Source organism: Canis aureus, chromosome 27 (assembly GCF_053574225.1).
Source record: "Canis aureus isolate CA01 chromosome 27, VMU_Caureus_v.1.0, whole genome shotgun sequence".
Taxonomy (NCBI): Eukaryota; Metazoa; Chordata; class Mammalia; order Carnivora; family Canidae; genus Canis; species Canis aureus.
Window position 1 is genome coordinate 19,008,329 of NC_135637.1, and position 17,681 is coordinate 19,026,009.

General features: G+C 44.2%; 1 protein-coding gene across 7 annotated transcripts in view; it reads left to right on the top strand.

The window, feature by feature from the left end:
- The first annotated feature begins 543 nt into the window (after positions 1 to 543).
- The window catches only part of CCDC60 (coiled-coil domain containing 60), a 184,345-nt gene continuing 167,207 nt past the window's right edge, over positions 544 to 17,681 (top strand). For 5 of the 7 annotated variants that reach the window (XR_013366622.1, XR_013366625.1, XR_013366624.1 and 2 more), the window contains exon 1: positions 544 to 1,109. Coding sequence is in view for 2 of the 7 variants with exons in the window: in XM_077875873.1 (XP_077731999.1) it covers positions 1,026 to 1,109 (84 nt within the window). In the remaining 5 variants the exon portion in view is untranslated. Of the gene's footprint in view, positions 1,110 to 12,618; positions 12,720 to 17,681 lie in introns of all 7 variants that reach the window. The other 2 variants (XM_077875872.1, XM_077875871.1) reach the window with 2 other exon arrangements.

Below are 17,681 nucleotides of genomic sequence, written 5' to 3' on the forward strand. Positions count from 1 at the left end.
GACCTGAAGCATATCATTCAATTTCTCTGTGCCTCGGTTTCCCAGTCTGTTAAATAGGGTAATAAGACACTTTCCTTGAAGATGTGTTGCAGGGAGTGAGTCAATATATGTAAAATGCCCAGAGCAGTGTCTAGCACATTCTAAATACTCGTTAGATGTATACATGTATATGTGTGTGTGTATATATATACACATACATATATATGGGGGCTTTGAAGTATGCATAGGAGTTTGTCGTGTGGAAAGAGAAGAAATATGCATCTCAAGTTAAAGTAATTGCACTACCAACCTAAGGCACAAGAAATGACTAGCAGGTTAGTAGCAGGACAGAGCAGTTTGGAAGGAAGGAGTTGCTTGTAGTGAGGTGGAGAGAAAAGGTCAAGGTCCTCAGGTGTAAGAGGAGAAACCGGAGTTTGGAGAGTGTGGCTCCCTGGTGATTGCCAGCTCCCAGCCACCATCCCCGCTGCTCCGGGGACTTCGCGACCCCGCCCCCACCAATCCCAGCCAATGAGGAAGCCCTCCACGGCGTCTCGTTGCCAAGCAACTGCGTTGGCTCCTGTCTGGCAGTTAGCCAGCTTTCTCTCCCTAGCAGTAGGAAAACTTGAGCCTCATGTCCGGGACACCTTAGGTTAGGGGTCTGGTGGCCCCTCGGTGGGCCTTCTTCAGATTTTGTCGGTGGCGTTTTATTTTTTTAGTTCATGTTTTATTTTTGTTTATATTAGAGAAAGATAACACCTTCCAAAGAGGGGGGAAGCTCCTGAAAGTTTGTAGCTTTCTAAAAACGTGAGTAATTCCGGGCTTGCTTGATTCCACCCCTTCTGGACTTCCTTATCCTGTTTGTGGGAAACCCAGATGACTTGCTTTCTTTACTCCTGGGTCAGAGCCTCTTTGGAGTCTGTGTAATTGGCTTTGGGAATCAGGAAGAAATTGCTAGAGGCTTTTTCACCAGTGGCTGCTGAAGTAGAAGATTCTGGGGGAAAAACCCTCTTTGGGGGGGCCCAGGTTCTGCCTGAGAGATTTCCAAGATGACCAAGATACCACCCATCAAGAAGATGCACAGTATACCCAACGGAGCGGCCCCCTTTTATGCCTCAGAACATCTAACCCAGGTAGGCCTCCCCTATCTGCCGAAACCAATCATGTTTTCAAGACCAAGTGAAATAGAAATTAGCCTTCAGGCCAACAAGGGACAGGGGAAGAGAGGAGTCATGGTGTAATTAAATTGTCGAGACACATCCTTGTTGCTATCAATGGTTGGTTTCTCGTAAAGAATGAAAACGCCAGCCAGAACACTGAGCTGGGCCATCCTATTAGCCAGTAATTCCAAAATGATAGAATAAATCGGCAGTGACACTGTAGAACATCAGAAAAAAATTAAGATGAATTGTAGGTTTGCCATTGCAGAAATTATTTTCAGAGATCCACTGGGCTCGAGGTATGGGCACATCCTCTTTCTATGGAAAGACTGCAGAGTCAAACTTTTGGTTTTGAGGTCTGACTTTGTTACTCGCCAACTATTGATATAAGACAAGACGCTGTGCATCCCTGAGCCCTTATTACCTCATGTCTGCAAAGTGAGAACAAGGACATCAACTAGGCAGAAACAATGTTAGGACTAAGGAAGCTGTGGAAATTGGTTAACACCATGCTAACACTTGATAGTGTTATCATGTGATATAAAATTATATACTGTTTATGTGATATATGACATATGATATAAAGTTATATGTGATATAAAATATTGTTATTGATTTCTGAGATATAACATATTGTTATTGTTACTGACTTTTTTTGAGAAAAATCATTAATATGTATTTAATGACCACAGTCAAGTGTTCCTGTGTTCAAATGATCATAACTGGGTAGGCTAGTTCTGTCTGTTATTGTATCCGCACACCTGTATATCACCACTGATTGGCCAAGGTAGGTGAAGAGTGGGAGAGAGGGTCACAGGTAACCCCGGCCCACTGTGGCATATCTTACAGCTCAGAGTTCTATCCCAGAAAGGAGGGCCTGGGGAGAAGTTGGTGCACAATGGAGAGCTTAAAACTCACCCATGCTTCTCTGGTAGTCCAAAGTGTTCCTAAGCTTCTACCTTCTAAGAATTAGCACATCTGTACTCACTCCTCATTGTTCAGCTCTCTTAGTGAGCTCACTCTGCAAGATGCAGTCTTCATGTATCTCCTTTCATCTCAAAATGCTGCACAGAAGTGAGTTCCATCTGGAGCAGTCCCCTCTGGGACCGAACTTCCTTAGCAGTAGGGGAAGAGAATGAGGAGCGAGGTGGGCTTTTTAGAAGCAGAGGGGAGTGTGAGAGCATGCACAGTGGACCTAAACAGCCTGGGTTTGAATCCTGGATCTGCCCCTTAGCAGCCCTGTGATCTTGGGCAATTTACAGAATGTCTCTGCTGCAGTGTTACCATCTGTCAAAGGGGGATCTCATTGTACCTTCTCTTGACACATAGCGAACACTCCCTAGAATTTAGTTACATGGTTATTTCCTCCATTTGGCAAACATTCATTGAACCCCTGTTACATGCTAAACATTTGCTCTTGTAAGAATGGGACTTGCCTTTAAAAATTTCATGATCTATAGTGTGTTTATTTGGGATGGGAAGTGAAGGATAAGAAATAGATCATTATAACGCAAAGTGAAAAGCATCATTGGGTATTGTGAGAACTCAGAGGAGGACAGCTAACTCAGGCTTGTCTGCATGTGTGTGTGTACCTGTGTGTCAGAACTGCGGAGGGAAAGAAACCATATACCCAGGTATACACAATAGAGTTTTCCATCTTGGGATAGAGAGTCGAAGAAGGTAGAGGAAGGTACAGAGGGTGACCACGTCTTACTTGGGAAGAGGTTTGGTGGAACTCAGGAAGGTCAAGAAAAGGAAAAGAGGTTTCCAGGGAACTTGGATAAACCAAGACTTCAGACACGAAAGCTTCATTGAAATCCCGCTGCCCCTGCCCCACTTTCTAGGAAATAATGAAGACTCTAGGGTGTCACTGGCTCACATCTGAATTATCATGCTTTTAGAAATTGCAACTTTTTAGAGTTGTTGTAAAGCATTGGTTAACCTAAACAAGGCTAACTAGAAAGTGACAAACCACAAGAAAATCCATACAGATTAGGATCACCTTCTGGTGTCAAACTGGTAACAATTACAGCACTGTTGTAGCAATGGTAATAGTTGGCATATCTTGAGTATTTACCACCTGCCAGATTTTGACCTAGAGCTTTCAGTGCCATCTACACTTCAGGATGAGCTGCTACCTCCTCACAAGATAGATGGAGGCCCAGGGAGAAGAGATCCCTTATCCAAGGGCACTGGCCAGCAGGGAATGGATTTGAACTTGGGTCTCTCTGTCTCCAGGGATCAAGCGCTCCTGCCCTCCCATGCTAAATCAGGCAGTGATAGATTAGCATGCACAACAGGGGGTTACAAAAAGAAGGTGTAAGTGCAGTCACTGGCTTCAGATAGCTAAAAGCTATTATTTGGAGGCAGGGTGTGTCACATAGAGAATAACAAATGCCAGGCAGCCAGGTAAGTGTCCACTGAAGAGTAATTGAGGGAGGAGCTGGATTCTCAGAGGAGGAAGTGAGGCCACACTGGGCTGCATGGTAATACCACCGACTTATAGATCCACTGTACTCTAGTGTAATGACACCCCCAAAAGGGTCCTGAATTTCTCCGAAGCTAGGCATTTTCCTTCTCACAGGATGGAAGGTGCTACATCGTAAGGAATGTTGCAATGGCACCCTGCCTTGCACAATGCCTTCATGTAGTTTTTAAAAACATGAATAATATATGCAAATCCTCTGCTTGAATGTCTTTTGTTGAGGAAACCTTGTAGCTCGCCCTAATATTGGGCTCCCTAATCTTTTAGGGAGTTCCTTTTCCCTTTGTTTCCCAAGGAAGCCAAAAGAGAAAGCTAATGGGATTAGCCATGGGGAAGGGAGGGGGAGCAGGGAGGGTGCAGATTACCAGGGACTGTACATTTTCTTCCTTGAAAGGGGCTAAAAAAAGAGACACACATAGCACACCACCCCCCTCCACGTTTTAGAATGGAAATGCAGGAATGGCATTTGGCAAAAACTATAAAGCTGTGGAATCCTTTAGACAGGCTCTGTCTCTTGGTGCCTGAAGTTTCCACTTCGCTGTCATTAAACACCCAGAGAGAAAAGACATGTCCCAAATTTGGGCAGATCCTGAGACAGCCAGGAATCACACTCAGCACTCTGCTCATATCCAGGCTTAGTGTTTTAAAGAGAAGATTCTGCAGCAAACCACATGAGTTCAAACCCCAACTTTGCTACTTACCAGGCTGTAGGGCCTTAAGCACATGAGTTACCTGAGCCTCAGTTTCCATGTCTGTGAAACGGGCATATCACATTTTATCTAATCTGTCTTCCATTTCAAGATGCATCATACTTTTTTTGTGCCACTGAGAAAAAAAAAATCTACTGATTAAACTATAACCTACTTTCAATGATAAGATGTGCCCCAGTTTCAGAGATGCTAAATGTGGAAAGGAAACGTGCATCTTAGAATAGATGAAACAGCTAAAAGTGCTCTCCTGTCATAGGGTGTTATGGGGATTAGATGAACTGATATGGGTAAAAAAGCTCTTAGAAAAGAGCCTGGCACAGAGTAAATACCATGCGCTGTTAGCCATTATGGCTTTGCTTAATCCTCTCTCAGATTGTTGTTATTAACTGCCTTTAGGACCTGGGTAGACTGAGGCTGGAAGAGCCCCAGGGTTTAGTTCTCCGCTAGGAAGGAAGAAGGGGCAAAATAAACAGAATCCCAGGTATAGAGAAGACCTTGGCCTGAGCATCCTGCTCCCCCACCCCCTGTGATGAGAACAGAACTGCCTAGAGGAGGTCTATGGAGTCCAGCCAGTGTTCACCGAGTCAGGCTGCCTTGAATCAGAAAAGGAGAAATAACATATTTTAGAAAGAGACACCCCCCCAACAAGAGAAACCTGGACTCTTAGCATAAGACATTTCTAGCTGCAAACATAAAATGATTTTCCTCCTTATCCAGGTAGGAGAAATTGTGGCCTGAAGAGGTAAGTGGTGAGTTACCACCCGTCTTTGTTGGAAGTGGGCTAAGCACTGGGTGATTTCTCCGGCCTCTAATCACAGACACCACGCCCCCTGCCCTGAATCACTGATTATGCTGGGGTGGGGGTGGAGGGGGCCGGGAAAGAATAAAAGCTCTCCTGACCACTTGAGATTCAATTCTGAAGAATCCTGCCAGCTGCACCTTCATTTTTATACGACTCATGACTTAGGCCAGGGAAATAGCAGCCAGTCCTTTTCTTTCTCCAAGGGATTCTTCTGGCTCCATTGTTAACTGCAAGAGACAATTGCAGAATTCAAGTTGCTTTGTTTTGTTGTTTTTCTTTCTGCCCTGATGCTTTGGACTGGTAATGCCTGCCTTGGTGAATCTTGCTGTGTCTAATTGCAGGTCCATGTGACAGCGAGCTCCCCTTCATGATAAATTGTGGGGAAGGTGCATGTTCATTACCTCCTGACACAGGAAGAGGGATAGGCACTTTCTCTATGCTGGACAAAATGAAGCCAGCTCTTTGTCTGGGCTGCAAACAGGCAGCTGCTCCGCATAGGGAGGTGGTCGGGCGGTAGAAGAAACACATCAAAGAGTGTAGTTGATGTGATCTAAGCTTAGTGAGGAGGTAGGAGCTCTGCTTTTGAGGTTATACAAAGGTGCCCTCAAATCCCCTCTCTGACAGTCTTTGGTAGGAGGTTCTGTGAAATGGGTCAAATTATAATAGGGTCCACTGCATCGATGTTTTGGAAGGATTAAATAAAATAACACACGTGAAATACTGAGCACAGTCTCAGGACACACTTAGCATTCCCACCTCCAGCCCATTAAGTGATGGCAGTAATTATTACTAGTGTTCCTTGTTCTCCGACAAGACAAGAGTGTCACTGCCCACCACTTTGAGAATGTGTGAGCCCCGATATGAAATCTGGAAGAGGCTGAGTGTTAACTGCAAAGTCCCACAGTGGGGCTCATCATTAGTGAGGCCAAGTCCCAGCTTAAGGGTAGAAAGGAAGAAGTGGGTCAAGACTAGATGGGCATGAAGGATGAGGTGCCTTGCAGGAGAAAGTTCATTCTGGTGGCAGAAATGCTTGATCCAGTTAAAAACCTTGTTGTAGAAAAGGGGGTGCCCCTAGCATAATTTGAGTTTCTTGGATTTAACTCTCTGCCCAGTCCCATCAACTCATGTTTGAATCCCATGGAGAACCAGGAGGAAGTGAGAAAAAAGGAAAACTCTCTGTATCAATTAGGATCATTTTTTGGCTATAAGTAAGAGAAACACTGAAAAGCAGTGATACAGACAAACATGAATTTATATTCCTCATATAAGAAATCTGGAGGTGAGTGCCTGCTGGTATCATTTCAGAAGCTCGCTGATATAGGAATGGGCAGGTCTTTTTCCCTTATGGTCATAGAATGGCCGCCCCAGCTCCAGGCACCCATATCCCAGCACCAAGAGAAAGTGGAGAGTGTGAGCTATGTCTGTCCCTTTTATGAGGCAAACAAAGGTTTTCCAGGAACTTTACCTATTTCCTCTTATGTTTCATTTTGCCAGAATAGTGTTGCCTGCCTTTTCTAACTACAAGACAGCCTGGGAAAGGGTGTATCTAGCATGAGTGTGGAAAACAAGGAAAAAGGAAAGATGAAAGTATGGGAGATAGGTACTGCATGGAGTAATCAGAAGTTAATGTGACTCACAAGTGATTTCTCCAAAACTCAGATACTGAGGGGTCCCAAGCAACCCAGTGACAGTGGAGCTCTGAGGCCAGGGAAAGGGTGTAGGCCCTCAGTGGAAGCATTCATTCCTTCAATGAATAGTTGTATGTGCCAACCATGATGCTAGGTATTGGGGGTACAGAAGTGAAAAAAGACGTGGTTTTTTTTTTCTCATGTGGTTACATGAGACACCTTTCTGGAAACTCTGAAAAAGTATATACTTAGAGGGATAATAGGACGAGAGAGAGAGCGGAGACAGTAGAATGTGCGCCATCTTTATTCCTATGACCCCCATCTGGTTCCACCGTTTGGGGGCAGGGAGCTTGAAGAAACTTGGTTAGTTAGACAAGCCCTTGCACAACCGTGGAAGGAGCCCTCTCCCCAACCCCCTTTCAGCATCCTCCTACCCTCCAAATACCCAGCTGTGAGCTGTGAAATTCAGAAGCTGCAGAATCCATGTGGGGTTCGGTGGCGAGTAAGCACCCACACAAAAATATGAGAGAAGCCAATTAAACCATTCTTGGACTGAGTAAACCAACACATTTTTCTCAGAGCTCTTTCTGACAGCTAAATGCAAAATCATAATTGTTGGTAATGGGATACCTTCTCTCATGAGATGGTGGCATTTTTCCCTTCTGAATTCCTGTGTTCAAACTCTGCTGAGAAAATTTCTTGTGAGAGCTCAATTTTGATCGAGTATATCTCTGCCTAAATTGGAATTTATGCAATCGGTAGTTTTATTTAATAACTCGAAAATTAGCCACGTCTGGCCACCAGTTTGCAAGCCTGGAAGTGCCTCGGGGTTTCTGGATTTCACAAAGTGAGAAGAGTATACGGCTGGGATGGTTCCTGGGATGGGTTCAGCGATGTCGGGGCTTCAGAGGGTCCATGGTGGGCTCTAGAATAGACAGAGAAATATGACAGAATGGACAGAGAAAAGACAGAGAATAATGTCCCATAGTAGTCTGGGACATGGGCAGGGTCACCTTCTGAGGTATATATTTAACACCCACCATGACAGATTTTGCGAGTGAGGGGGGGGCAGGCATCTTCTCTCAAGGCACCCACAATTCCATTGAATAACAAATTCAGAAATATCCATGAATCAAGACAGCAAATAGGAAGCACCAAAAAGAAAAGCAAAAAACATAGAAGTTTAGAGGTAGAAATAAGTTTTGTCACGGGAAGAAATACACAGTGAAGCCATCTGGTCTGAATCCTCAACGTTGGCTAGGTGGAGATTGAGGTGATACAAGACATTGAACCAAAGCTAAAACTTATTTTCTAATACAGGAGGGAGGGGAGGCAGAGGACTACCACGCTCCCCCAAGGAGCACGTTCTTTCCTGGAAAAATGACAAAATGCTGCCCCACAGAGCTCCAGTAGATAAACCATTCCATACTCTCCCGCTTCATACACAAAATTACCCAGGTTTCTATCCCAGGGGGTTGTCACATTAGAGAGGATTTTACTCCATGGGTTCTCAGAAAAGCTTTCAATAATCAGAAAGGTCCAATGTGTTATTTCTTTCAAGTCTTTGCATTTCAGCAGAGCAGGGTTTCTCGATCTTGGCACTGTTGACATGTTGGGCCGATGAGCTGTCCTGTGCTTTGGAGAATGTTGAGCAGCATCTCTGACCTCTGTCCATTAGACATCAGTTGTGACATCCTTCCCCAAGTTGTGACAATGAAACCCGTGTTCAGATCTTGCTGAATGTCCCCTAGGAGGCAAGATCATCCCTGGTAGAGAACCTGGCAGTGGAGAACTACCACAGTCCCAAATCCATTGCTCCAGTTGATGGTGAGGCATTCCCCTAACTTAAATACATGATGCTATCGTGTACCCAATTGTTCAAGCAGAAACCCAAACTTCCTCTTTGACCCTTCCCTCCCCATCAACACTTATGTCCAACCAGCTGCCCAGGGCAGGTGTTTTACACAACACTGCCTCCTTCCCCGAGGTCACTATCTGGTAGCACTGTCTGTAGCCTGGACTATTCTACTGGCCCCAACTGCCCTCATTACCTTCAATTTGACCTTCCAACCCATTCTCTTTCAGTGCAAGTAGGATATTGTCATTACCCTGAAGAACAATTAAATGGCCCTCCAATGCCCTCAAAAATGAAGATGAATGTTTTTAATGAGGTTTAAAAGGCTCTGCAGGATCGGGTCCCTGCCAACTTCCCTGCCTCATCTGTCATTACTTGGCCCCTCCTCAGAAGCCAGCCTGGTTTTTGAGTATGTCGTGCTCTTCATCTTCTTCCTCCTTCTAAAATATCCCCTGCCCCTTTTCCTCTGATTTTCCATGACAAGATGTTTCCAGAGCTCTGGACAGTTTCCAGAGTTCTGGGCAGGGATGGCTGGCTTCCAATCCCAGCTCTCCCACTACCTAGTCAAATCATTTAACCTTTCTCGATTTCTTCATGTTCATCTGCAGAACCTAAGGAAATCTAAGTTCACAGTTTTGGGGTTCATTCCTTGCCATGTGACTCTAGGGAGCAAATAATGGCTGTCATTTACTGAGCATCTGTTGTGCATGAGGTGCTTTGTGTACACTATTAAAATAACCCCTCATGATATGGGCAGGTGTTATCATTACCTCTATTTGCAAAGAGAAGGAAAGTGAGGTATGGAGAGATTTTGTAACTTCCCGAGACACCCAGATAAGAAGGTGGTGGAGTTAGGATTTGAACCCAGGACTGATTAACTGGAGAGACCCAGTGCCCTTAAGATAAGTCTGTTTACTGCAGTAACAGTGGGCAGTAAGCAGACAAATATCTCTCCAAATGGGGCATCTGTTGGTTCGATTTTTAAAGCATATATTCAGAAGTATCTGGCAGGAAAAAGGAAAGTGCCAATTTTAGCTGTAGGCAATGCAAACAAGAATGTGACTGTGCCCGTGACCACAGACAAGGACATTTGCATTTTCTTGAGCTCTTGCTAAAATATGCTAGTGAGCTTTTCTGGAAGAGAAACACAGCTAAGGATGGAGTGGGGGGAACCCTGGATGTGGCTTAGACTCATCTTTCTAAATAATGTTCACTTCAATGAAGATTTATAAGCCATTTCTAATTAAAGCCACATTTCTAAGAAAGGCATATTTTGATCCTGGGTCAATATGCTGCCAAGACCTGCTAGATAAAATGGAATGGAAGACAGGGCCAGCTAATGAGGAATGAGGTTCTGGGGTGTATGTGTCTGAGATGTTGATAATCGTAAACAGCTTAATTAGGTTGAATAATTTGGGCAAATATCTAGTTAAATGGATTCAGTCTGAATCCAAGGTCTGACCCACTGAATTTTTTATTTTCTACCAAAAAAAATATTCTGCATCATAACTGCCTGTTTATTTGTTCCACCACACCATTTGGAGCTTTTGAGGGAAAGGACCATGCCTTGCTCACAGTTCTATCTCCAGAGACTAGTGCAATGCCTGGCAATGGATAGAAGTTCAATATTCTTTTTTTTTTTAAGATTTTATTTATTTATCCACTCATTCATTCCTTCATTCATTCATTCATGAGAGACAGAGAGAGAGAGGTAGAGACACAGGCAGAGGGAGAAGCAGGCTCCACACAGGGAGCCTGATGTGGGCCTGGATCCCAAGTCTCCAGGATCACGCCCTGGACTGAAGGTGGCGCTAAACCACTGAGCCACCGGGGCTGCCCAAAGTTCAATATTCTTTAGCATCTCTTCTAGGATCAAGGATAATTTCAGATACCAACTAAGGCAGCACATCCCTCAGATAACTGTAAATCCATCTGGACAAGGGCTATAAGTATTTTGTTCACAGGTCCTCCCCAGCATATGCTGGGTGCTCCACAAACATGGATACCATTCTAGTACTTGCTATGTGTGTGACCTTGGACAAGTTATGCTCTGATGCCTCAATTTTCTTGTCCCACATATGGAAAATTATAACAGTCCCTGTTTTATAGGGTTATTGGGAGCATCAATGAGATGATGTTCAGAAAAGCCCCTGGCTATGAGTATTCCCTTTACTATATAGTAAGTGCTTATTAAATGCTATCTTTTCATATTCCCACTTAGAGATCAAAGCCACGGGCTCCCAAATATCAAGCATTAAAACATTTAAATACTGACATTTCCAAAGACGATGACTCTCATGCTGATCATTTTTATGCATTCAGGGAAAGGCAGCCAAAAGAGTAACAGGACGAAAATGCTGCATTTCGGAGAGCTCTTGAAGAAAATGCCCAAAAGGCAATTAGTACATGACTTGCCTGTGTTGTTATTGCTTATTAGCTGATCCCATCTTCTACTAATCAAATTGCTTCTTTGATATTTTTAGACCTTTTAAAAGAGGCCTTTCAAAACTCAGGAAGCCAAGCTTGTTGACAGGTACCAAGGAATTTGAGCTACAAATCTGGCATCCTTGTAAGGATGGAAATGGAATGGAAAAATGGCAGGCCTGGGGAACATTCTCTGCAGGGTCCATGGGAACTACCGTAGGAAGCCCGGATGCCTTAACTAGCCCTCCTCACCTGTCCCTCCCTACCTCAAATCAACAAATCACCTTCCTTATCCTCCTTTCCTGCAGCTCCAGGGCTTGCAATTTAAATTATCTCAGTAAAAGGCAATTTCTGAGTTTCCTCGGCTGACCAGACAAACTCATGTCTTAGCGTGATTGTGTTAGGATGAGATCCATGAATCACCCAAGCTTTGAATTCTGGTTCTGCTGCTGTTTGCCACCTGCTCTGTGACCTTAGGCTATCTGCTTCACCTCTCTGATGCTGCATTTTCTCAAATGTGATTAAATCTAGTGAAGATTCAAGATAATGTCCATAAAGACTGGATCCAGAATAATAACCGAGATTGATTTATGATTAATACCCTTTCAACTCTTGGTGTTTATGTACATCCCAACTGCCCCATGTTCTGTTGTGTGTAATGCCAATTTTTTGCGTAATGCCGGTTTTTTTTTTGTCATGAAAGATGGTATCATATTGAGAAAGAAATCTATCGTCTCATGAATCATCATTCTTTCAAAGTTGTCCTGGGGATAGCAAAGTGAAGTATGCTTTTGTATGCACCATGGGATTCAAAATGACACTGATGTTTCAAAATTAAATAAGTGGTATATTAGATAGTTGTGATGATGATACTAGCAATAACTGATATTATTGGTAGAGTACTTCCCATGTGCCATGCCAAGTTCTTATGTGAATTACCAAATTTCATCGACTTGACAATGCTAAGAGGTGGGCACTAGTTATCCCATTTTGCAGGTGAGCCAACTGAGGCTGAGAGATAACTTGACCAGAGTCCCACAGCTAGTTAGGGGCCCATCTGGCCTTCAAACCCAAGTTGGGTCAGACTGCAAAGTTCCCATCCTTAAACATTATGTATATATTACTTTGCAAAGTAAGCCTGACCAGTTCTGAGGGTAGAGGGCAAATATGTCCCTACTCTTGAAAGAGGAGCATGAGGAAGGAAAACCCCCTACTAGGATAGGCTTTGGGAAAGTAGAAGAAATACTGACTACATCTCATAGATCATTCACTTCTAACTTGTCCTCACTGGCCAAAGTGAAAGTTCAGGGGGTGTTTCAAGGATACTCCAGTCACCCCAGAAGTCCCTGAAGTCGGCAGCTGGCAAGCATTGCACAGGACTCTCATTTCTCTCTAGTCCATTGCCAAAAATCGCATCCATCGCATGGATGGGAAGCCTCCATCCCATCTTTTATAATACCAGCATTACAAAAGCAGCCTTTCTGTTGCATGAAGCCCAGGATCTAATCAAAACACAAATTAAAAAATATATATATGTATTTTTTTGCCTCCCCTGTTCCCTTCAACGATTTTCACTAGGGGAAGCTTTTCTCGCGGCCCCAGCATATGGATGATGTGTCTAGGACTTTTCTGCTTGCCCTTGGGTGGTAGCCAGCCTCGTGGTTTCTCCAAGTCACAAGGTACAGTCACGATTCAGAAATTAAAAGCATTGATTCTGGGTATTAATATATTAAGCAACATTTCAACCTTCCTTCAGGGCGAACAGTGTGCTTCCTCTCCTACCTGTGGAGGACAGCTGCAGGCCACCTGCCACTAGGGAGGGCAGTGTGGGGCATGCCCCTTCCTTTACCCACAGAGGGGCCCCTGCTCCCTTTAGCTTTCTGTGTTGGCTGGAAGGGACAATAGGGAGAACAGATAAGTTCTCAGCGGTATTGCCATAAGAGATCTGTATTCTTTTAGGGCCTCGCAGGTGTCTAAAGCTGGCTCTTTTTCTTGTGCCCAAGATTGCGAATCCGGGAAACCACCAAGGAGCCGACACCGATGCAAACACATGAGGGTTTATTTACAAGCTCGAGCTTGGGTCCAAGTATACCTGACACAGCGGAGCAGAGACTTGGACCCCGAGGTGGGTTTCAGCTTAGTTTTAAGGGCTGGTCTAGGGGACCTCCAGAAGGGGTGGAGGAATTCCTCAAGTTCTGTTTACATTTTGATATGGGGCCTTCAAGGGCATTGAGCTCTGTTCTTATTCTAATATAGGGCTTCCTGCCACTGGCTTGGGCTCTGTTCTCATTCTAATAGGGGGCTTTCTAGGACGTCAAGCTGTAAGCTCCTGTAACTGAAGGAATGTAAAGTTCAGCTCTTATTCACAGGGGCCTGGGATGGCTGTACTTGTGCTAACGCTGAACTTAAAGTGGAATGGCCTTAATTTTTTCGGCCTCCACACTTTTCTCCAGTAGGCACTTCTGTTGGCCCTTGGGAAGTCCTCTCTGGCAGCTTTCCAAATGATTCCAGCTTTCTGCATGTTGTCAATCAGGTAAACCAGATTCTGGTTTACCAGTAGTCTGCTCCACCCAGACTCTTGACCTTAGAGTCCCCTGGGCTTCTGGTGGGAGTTACTGAGGGCAGAACCCCAGGGTGATATTCCCGCCTGTCGTGTCCCATCTAGTGCCCAACTTTTACATCCGCTTGACACGCCATCATTTGAAGACAGGAACCACTTCCTAACCCAGCCCTAGCCCCAGCCCTAGGAGCACTCCCTAGCCTGTCCTCTGTCTTCTGAATTTGCCAGGAGAGGGTCAGGGACCAGCTCAGCAGTCCCCCAGCCTCTCTTCAGCAGTGCCACCAAAGCCTTTCTGTCATTCCATTTGAAGTGAAGGACTCGAAGCATTCTCCTCCCTTTGGGGTCAGGATTCAAAGCCTCCCAGCAGGTGTCGTGGAAGAAATCCCTCCAGAATTCCCTCTCTCCCTTTCCACTCTCTATTCTCAAAGTGGCTAAGGATTGAGGGGCCCATTCTGCTACGGCTACCTCGAAGGTGATTCCTTCAAGGTGTTCTTTCTCTCTTGTTTGGAGCATGATGCCTGGGTAGATTAGCTCCCCAATCTATACCATCCTACCTGTTAACACACCTTGCTATCCTGCCATGTCCTGAGGGCTCACGATGTGCCCAGTGATTTACAAACATTATCTTGAAGCCAGTGAGGGAGGTGTTACCACCTCCATTTTATAGGTAAGAAAAATGAAGTTCAGACACAAAAGGTGACTTGGGTGATGGAGAAGCCAAGACTCAAACCCAGGCCAGTATGGCTCCAAGGTCCCGTTTTGTCCTCTCCGCTCCATGGCCAGAGCTATTAATATTCACTTAGGATGGGGACCTGGCTTCATCCTCAAGTGTCCAAATTCAGTTCCAGACCACGCTGCTGCTACAGCCACATCCTTCTTGTCACCAAAGCCTTTCTGAGCTCATCAGAAGTTACAGGAGCATCCTGGGGGAGAATGTCACACTGTCCACAGAAGTCACATCAAATGCAGCTGTCTCATGGTTACTCACAAAACAGTGTCCTTTTTCTTCCTTTTGGTATTAGAACACGGTCCTACTGCAAATTGACTTGAAAGGAAGCCAGACTCTATTGTTCCTTGTCTACCTGTGAGGGATGATCACCACTTCTGGCACCTAAAGGACCTGAATTTAATGTAAGGGTAGGGCCCTTAATGAAGGGTTGGGGATGTTGGCCAGAGGTCAGACACTCCCCTGAAGCAGCCAGGCCCGATTCAGGGAAAATAAAAAACCACCACTCCCCAGAAAGCAGCTTTTATTTCACTGCAGGTTTGGAAGCTGTGCATCTCTGTCTCTGTTTCTGTCTCTACCACCACTGCCCCACTTCTCTTGCCTTTGTATCATAATGCTTTAACAATATTTGTTAGCTGACAAATGCTACGCTTCCTTTTAGCTTCGTTAATTCTTGTAACATTTTCATGTGTTTAAAAAGAGAAAAAGAAAAGCCCCAGACAGCGTGGCTGTTTGGATGCCAGGGGAAGGCAGCATTTCAGACCAATTGCTAAACCATCCAATCCCACAGACTCACGGTTTCATTAATGTTCTTTCGTCTGCCCTGGATTGTAATGGAGCTCCTTCCGTAATTGTGTACTTTAGGTAAATAGATCGTTGGATAAGATTGATAACAGGGTGACCCAGGTAATGTTTTACATCAAAGGCAGAAGAGTATGAGGGTGTCTCCAGCTGTAAATGACAGGACCACAATTCATGCTGTGTCGGTGAAGGGTGTGGAGGGCTCTCTCAGCATAAATCAACGTTTTCTGAAGCTTGGCTTTCCTGCTTTAACAAAGAAAAAGGAGCTTTCTTTCCACCTAGACCCAGAGCACAGGGCTTCAGGCAAATGGGGGGTTTGTTTTGATAATGAACTTGATAGCCAGTTACAATTCATTAATACAGACCATGCCATGTCATTGCAGCTAATTCCTTCATTTTACAAAGCCTGGATGGCAACAAAGCATATTATTGGCCCCAAGTGAATTTTTAAAAATGAATAGATGCCACAAAGGCCCAGCGGGTTCAAGGCAGAAATGGTACAGTCGTGTGGAAAGCGCAAATATACCGGTGTGCCTGTGCCGTTGCTGCTGATTCAATCAGGGTCACCAAGCATTCAGACATCCTCTTTTTTTTCACATAGAGATAGACTTCAGGCCAACAGAAACCAAGCCAAAGAATTCTTCCCAGAGGTTCAGGAAGCAGAGCAATCCAGACCAACAGATTCCCCAGTTCTGAGAAATGCTGAAGATGAGGAGCCGTCACCCAGAACCCTAGAGTCCTAGAGGGCATCTATCCAGCTGTCTAGCCAAAGCAGAAGCATGTGATGATAATGTGGGTGGCTCTGGAGCCCACCTGGCAGAGGATGAACCTTGCGCTGCTATTTCCCAGCTGTAGAACCCTGGCAAATCACCTCTTGCTCCAATCCTCAATTCCCTTATCAGCAAAATAGGGATAAAGGTGGTTCCTACTTTTAGGATCCTTATAACTTAGATAACCAGAGTATCTGGTCTCAAAGGGGGCTGACCAGAGGTGGGTGCAGTACTTAGATGTGATCTGATCTATATTTTCTTCCTGGGTTTTGATAAAAATGCTGACCTGGTCCAGAGAGGTATTCAGGGCTTATTGTAACAAGACAGAGTAGGAGCTTCTTTTCTTCAAGAAGCTTTCTCCAGCTCTCTCCTTTGTCTCCTCCCTCCCCAGCTCTATGGGGTTCCATAGTCTAGGTCCCATCGCACACCTGCTCATGGGTCTTGTGTCCCCACCAACAGAAAACGTCACTGAAGCAGGGACTTCCATTAATGCTCTTTGAATTCATCGATTCATTCAACAACTATTTGCAGCACATCTATTACGTGCCAGCCTCGGGGAAGACAATAAATATTTGTTGACTAAATTATTTCAAGATCTTCCTCAAAGAGTGGACCTATTATCTCCTTATACATTTGCTGGCTCTGAACAATAAAAATCCCATTTAAAATGTATTACTCTTGGGACATATTCTTTTAAGCTACCACTTCTCCTTGCCTTTAGGTTTTCTGGCAATATTCTAGAAGCCTGTTCACTTCTAGGAACACGCCCTCCTTGCCATCTTTGGTGAAATTTCTTTGACTATCTCAGGTCACTAGTGCTTTATAGAAGACTAGATTTCCTTAAATGCTGCCCGCCGCCCCCCGCCCCCAACCCTTGCTTTGTTATCAGAACTTTGCTCACTCAGTCCTTTCATGTCCTTCACATTCATTCATTCTCCATTTAATTCATTTCATTCAAAATTTTATTTTCCAGAGTCCCTACCCATCCAGTGCCATGTTTCTTTCTAGAGCCTTTGGCCATGAGTTCATATCAACCTTTCCACCAAATTTTTTTAGAACATCTCTCTCTCAAGTCTAATCACAATACAATACCAAGCCCCAGATACAATATGCTGTGGTCAGCTTTCCCAAAATTTCTCTCCTTTGTTGCTTCCCGATTCCTTTTTCACTTCATTCCTATTTCTGTCCAGAGATTAAATTCCTGGCAATGCAAATGAGAGATATATAAGATGCTTCACTTTGGGTTTGTAACAAAGGCCTAAAGAACTGGCCTCTCATCATTGTAGCATCTTGTGTCAGGACTGATTTTGGAGTTTCTAGCATTCACCTGTGTGTTCTGAAGTCTTTTCCCACTATTAGATTTTTCCCAAATCATTTTATTCTCACCTGGATGCTTTAAAAAAAACAACAAAGAATACTTTTTTTATTGAAGCATAACATATACAGAGAAAAAGTATGCAAATATAAGTGTACAGTTTGATGAAATTTTACAGTGAAAAGAATCTATGCAACTTCTTCACCAAAGTCAAGGTATAGAGTTTTACCAGAGCCCCAGAAACCCCACCAAACTAACCCCCAGACATAAGCCCTTCTTTCCAGTAGTAATCACTTTCCTGATTTTGATTACCATCAGTGTGGTTTACCTTTATATATATATATATATATATATAATATACTATATATAATAATATATATAATATATAAATAATATATATAGTAAGATTTTATTTATTTATCTGAGAGAACACAAGCAAGAGAGCACAAGAGGGGGAAGGGCAGAGAG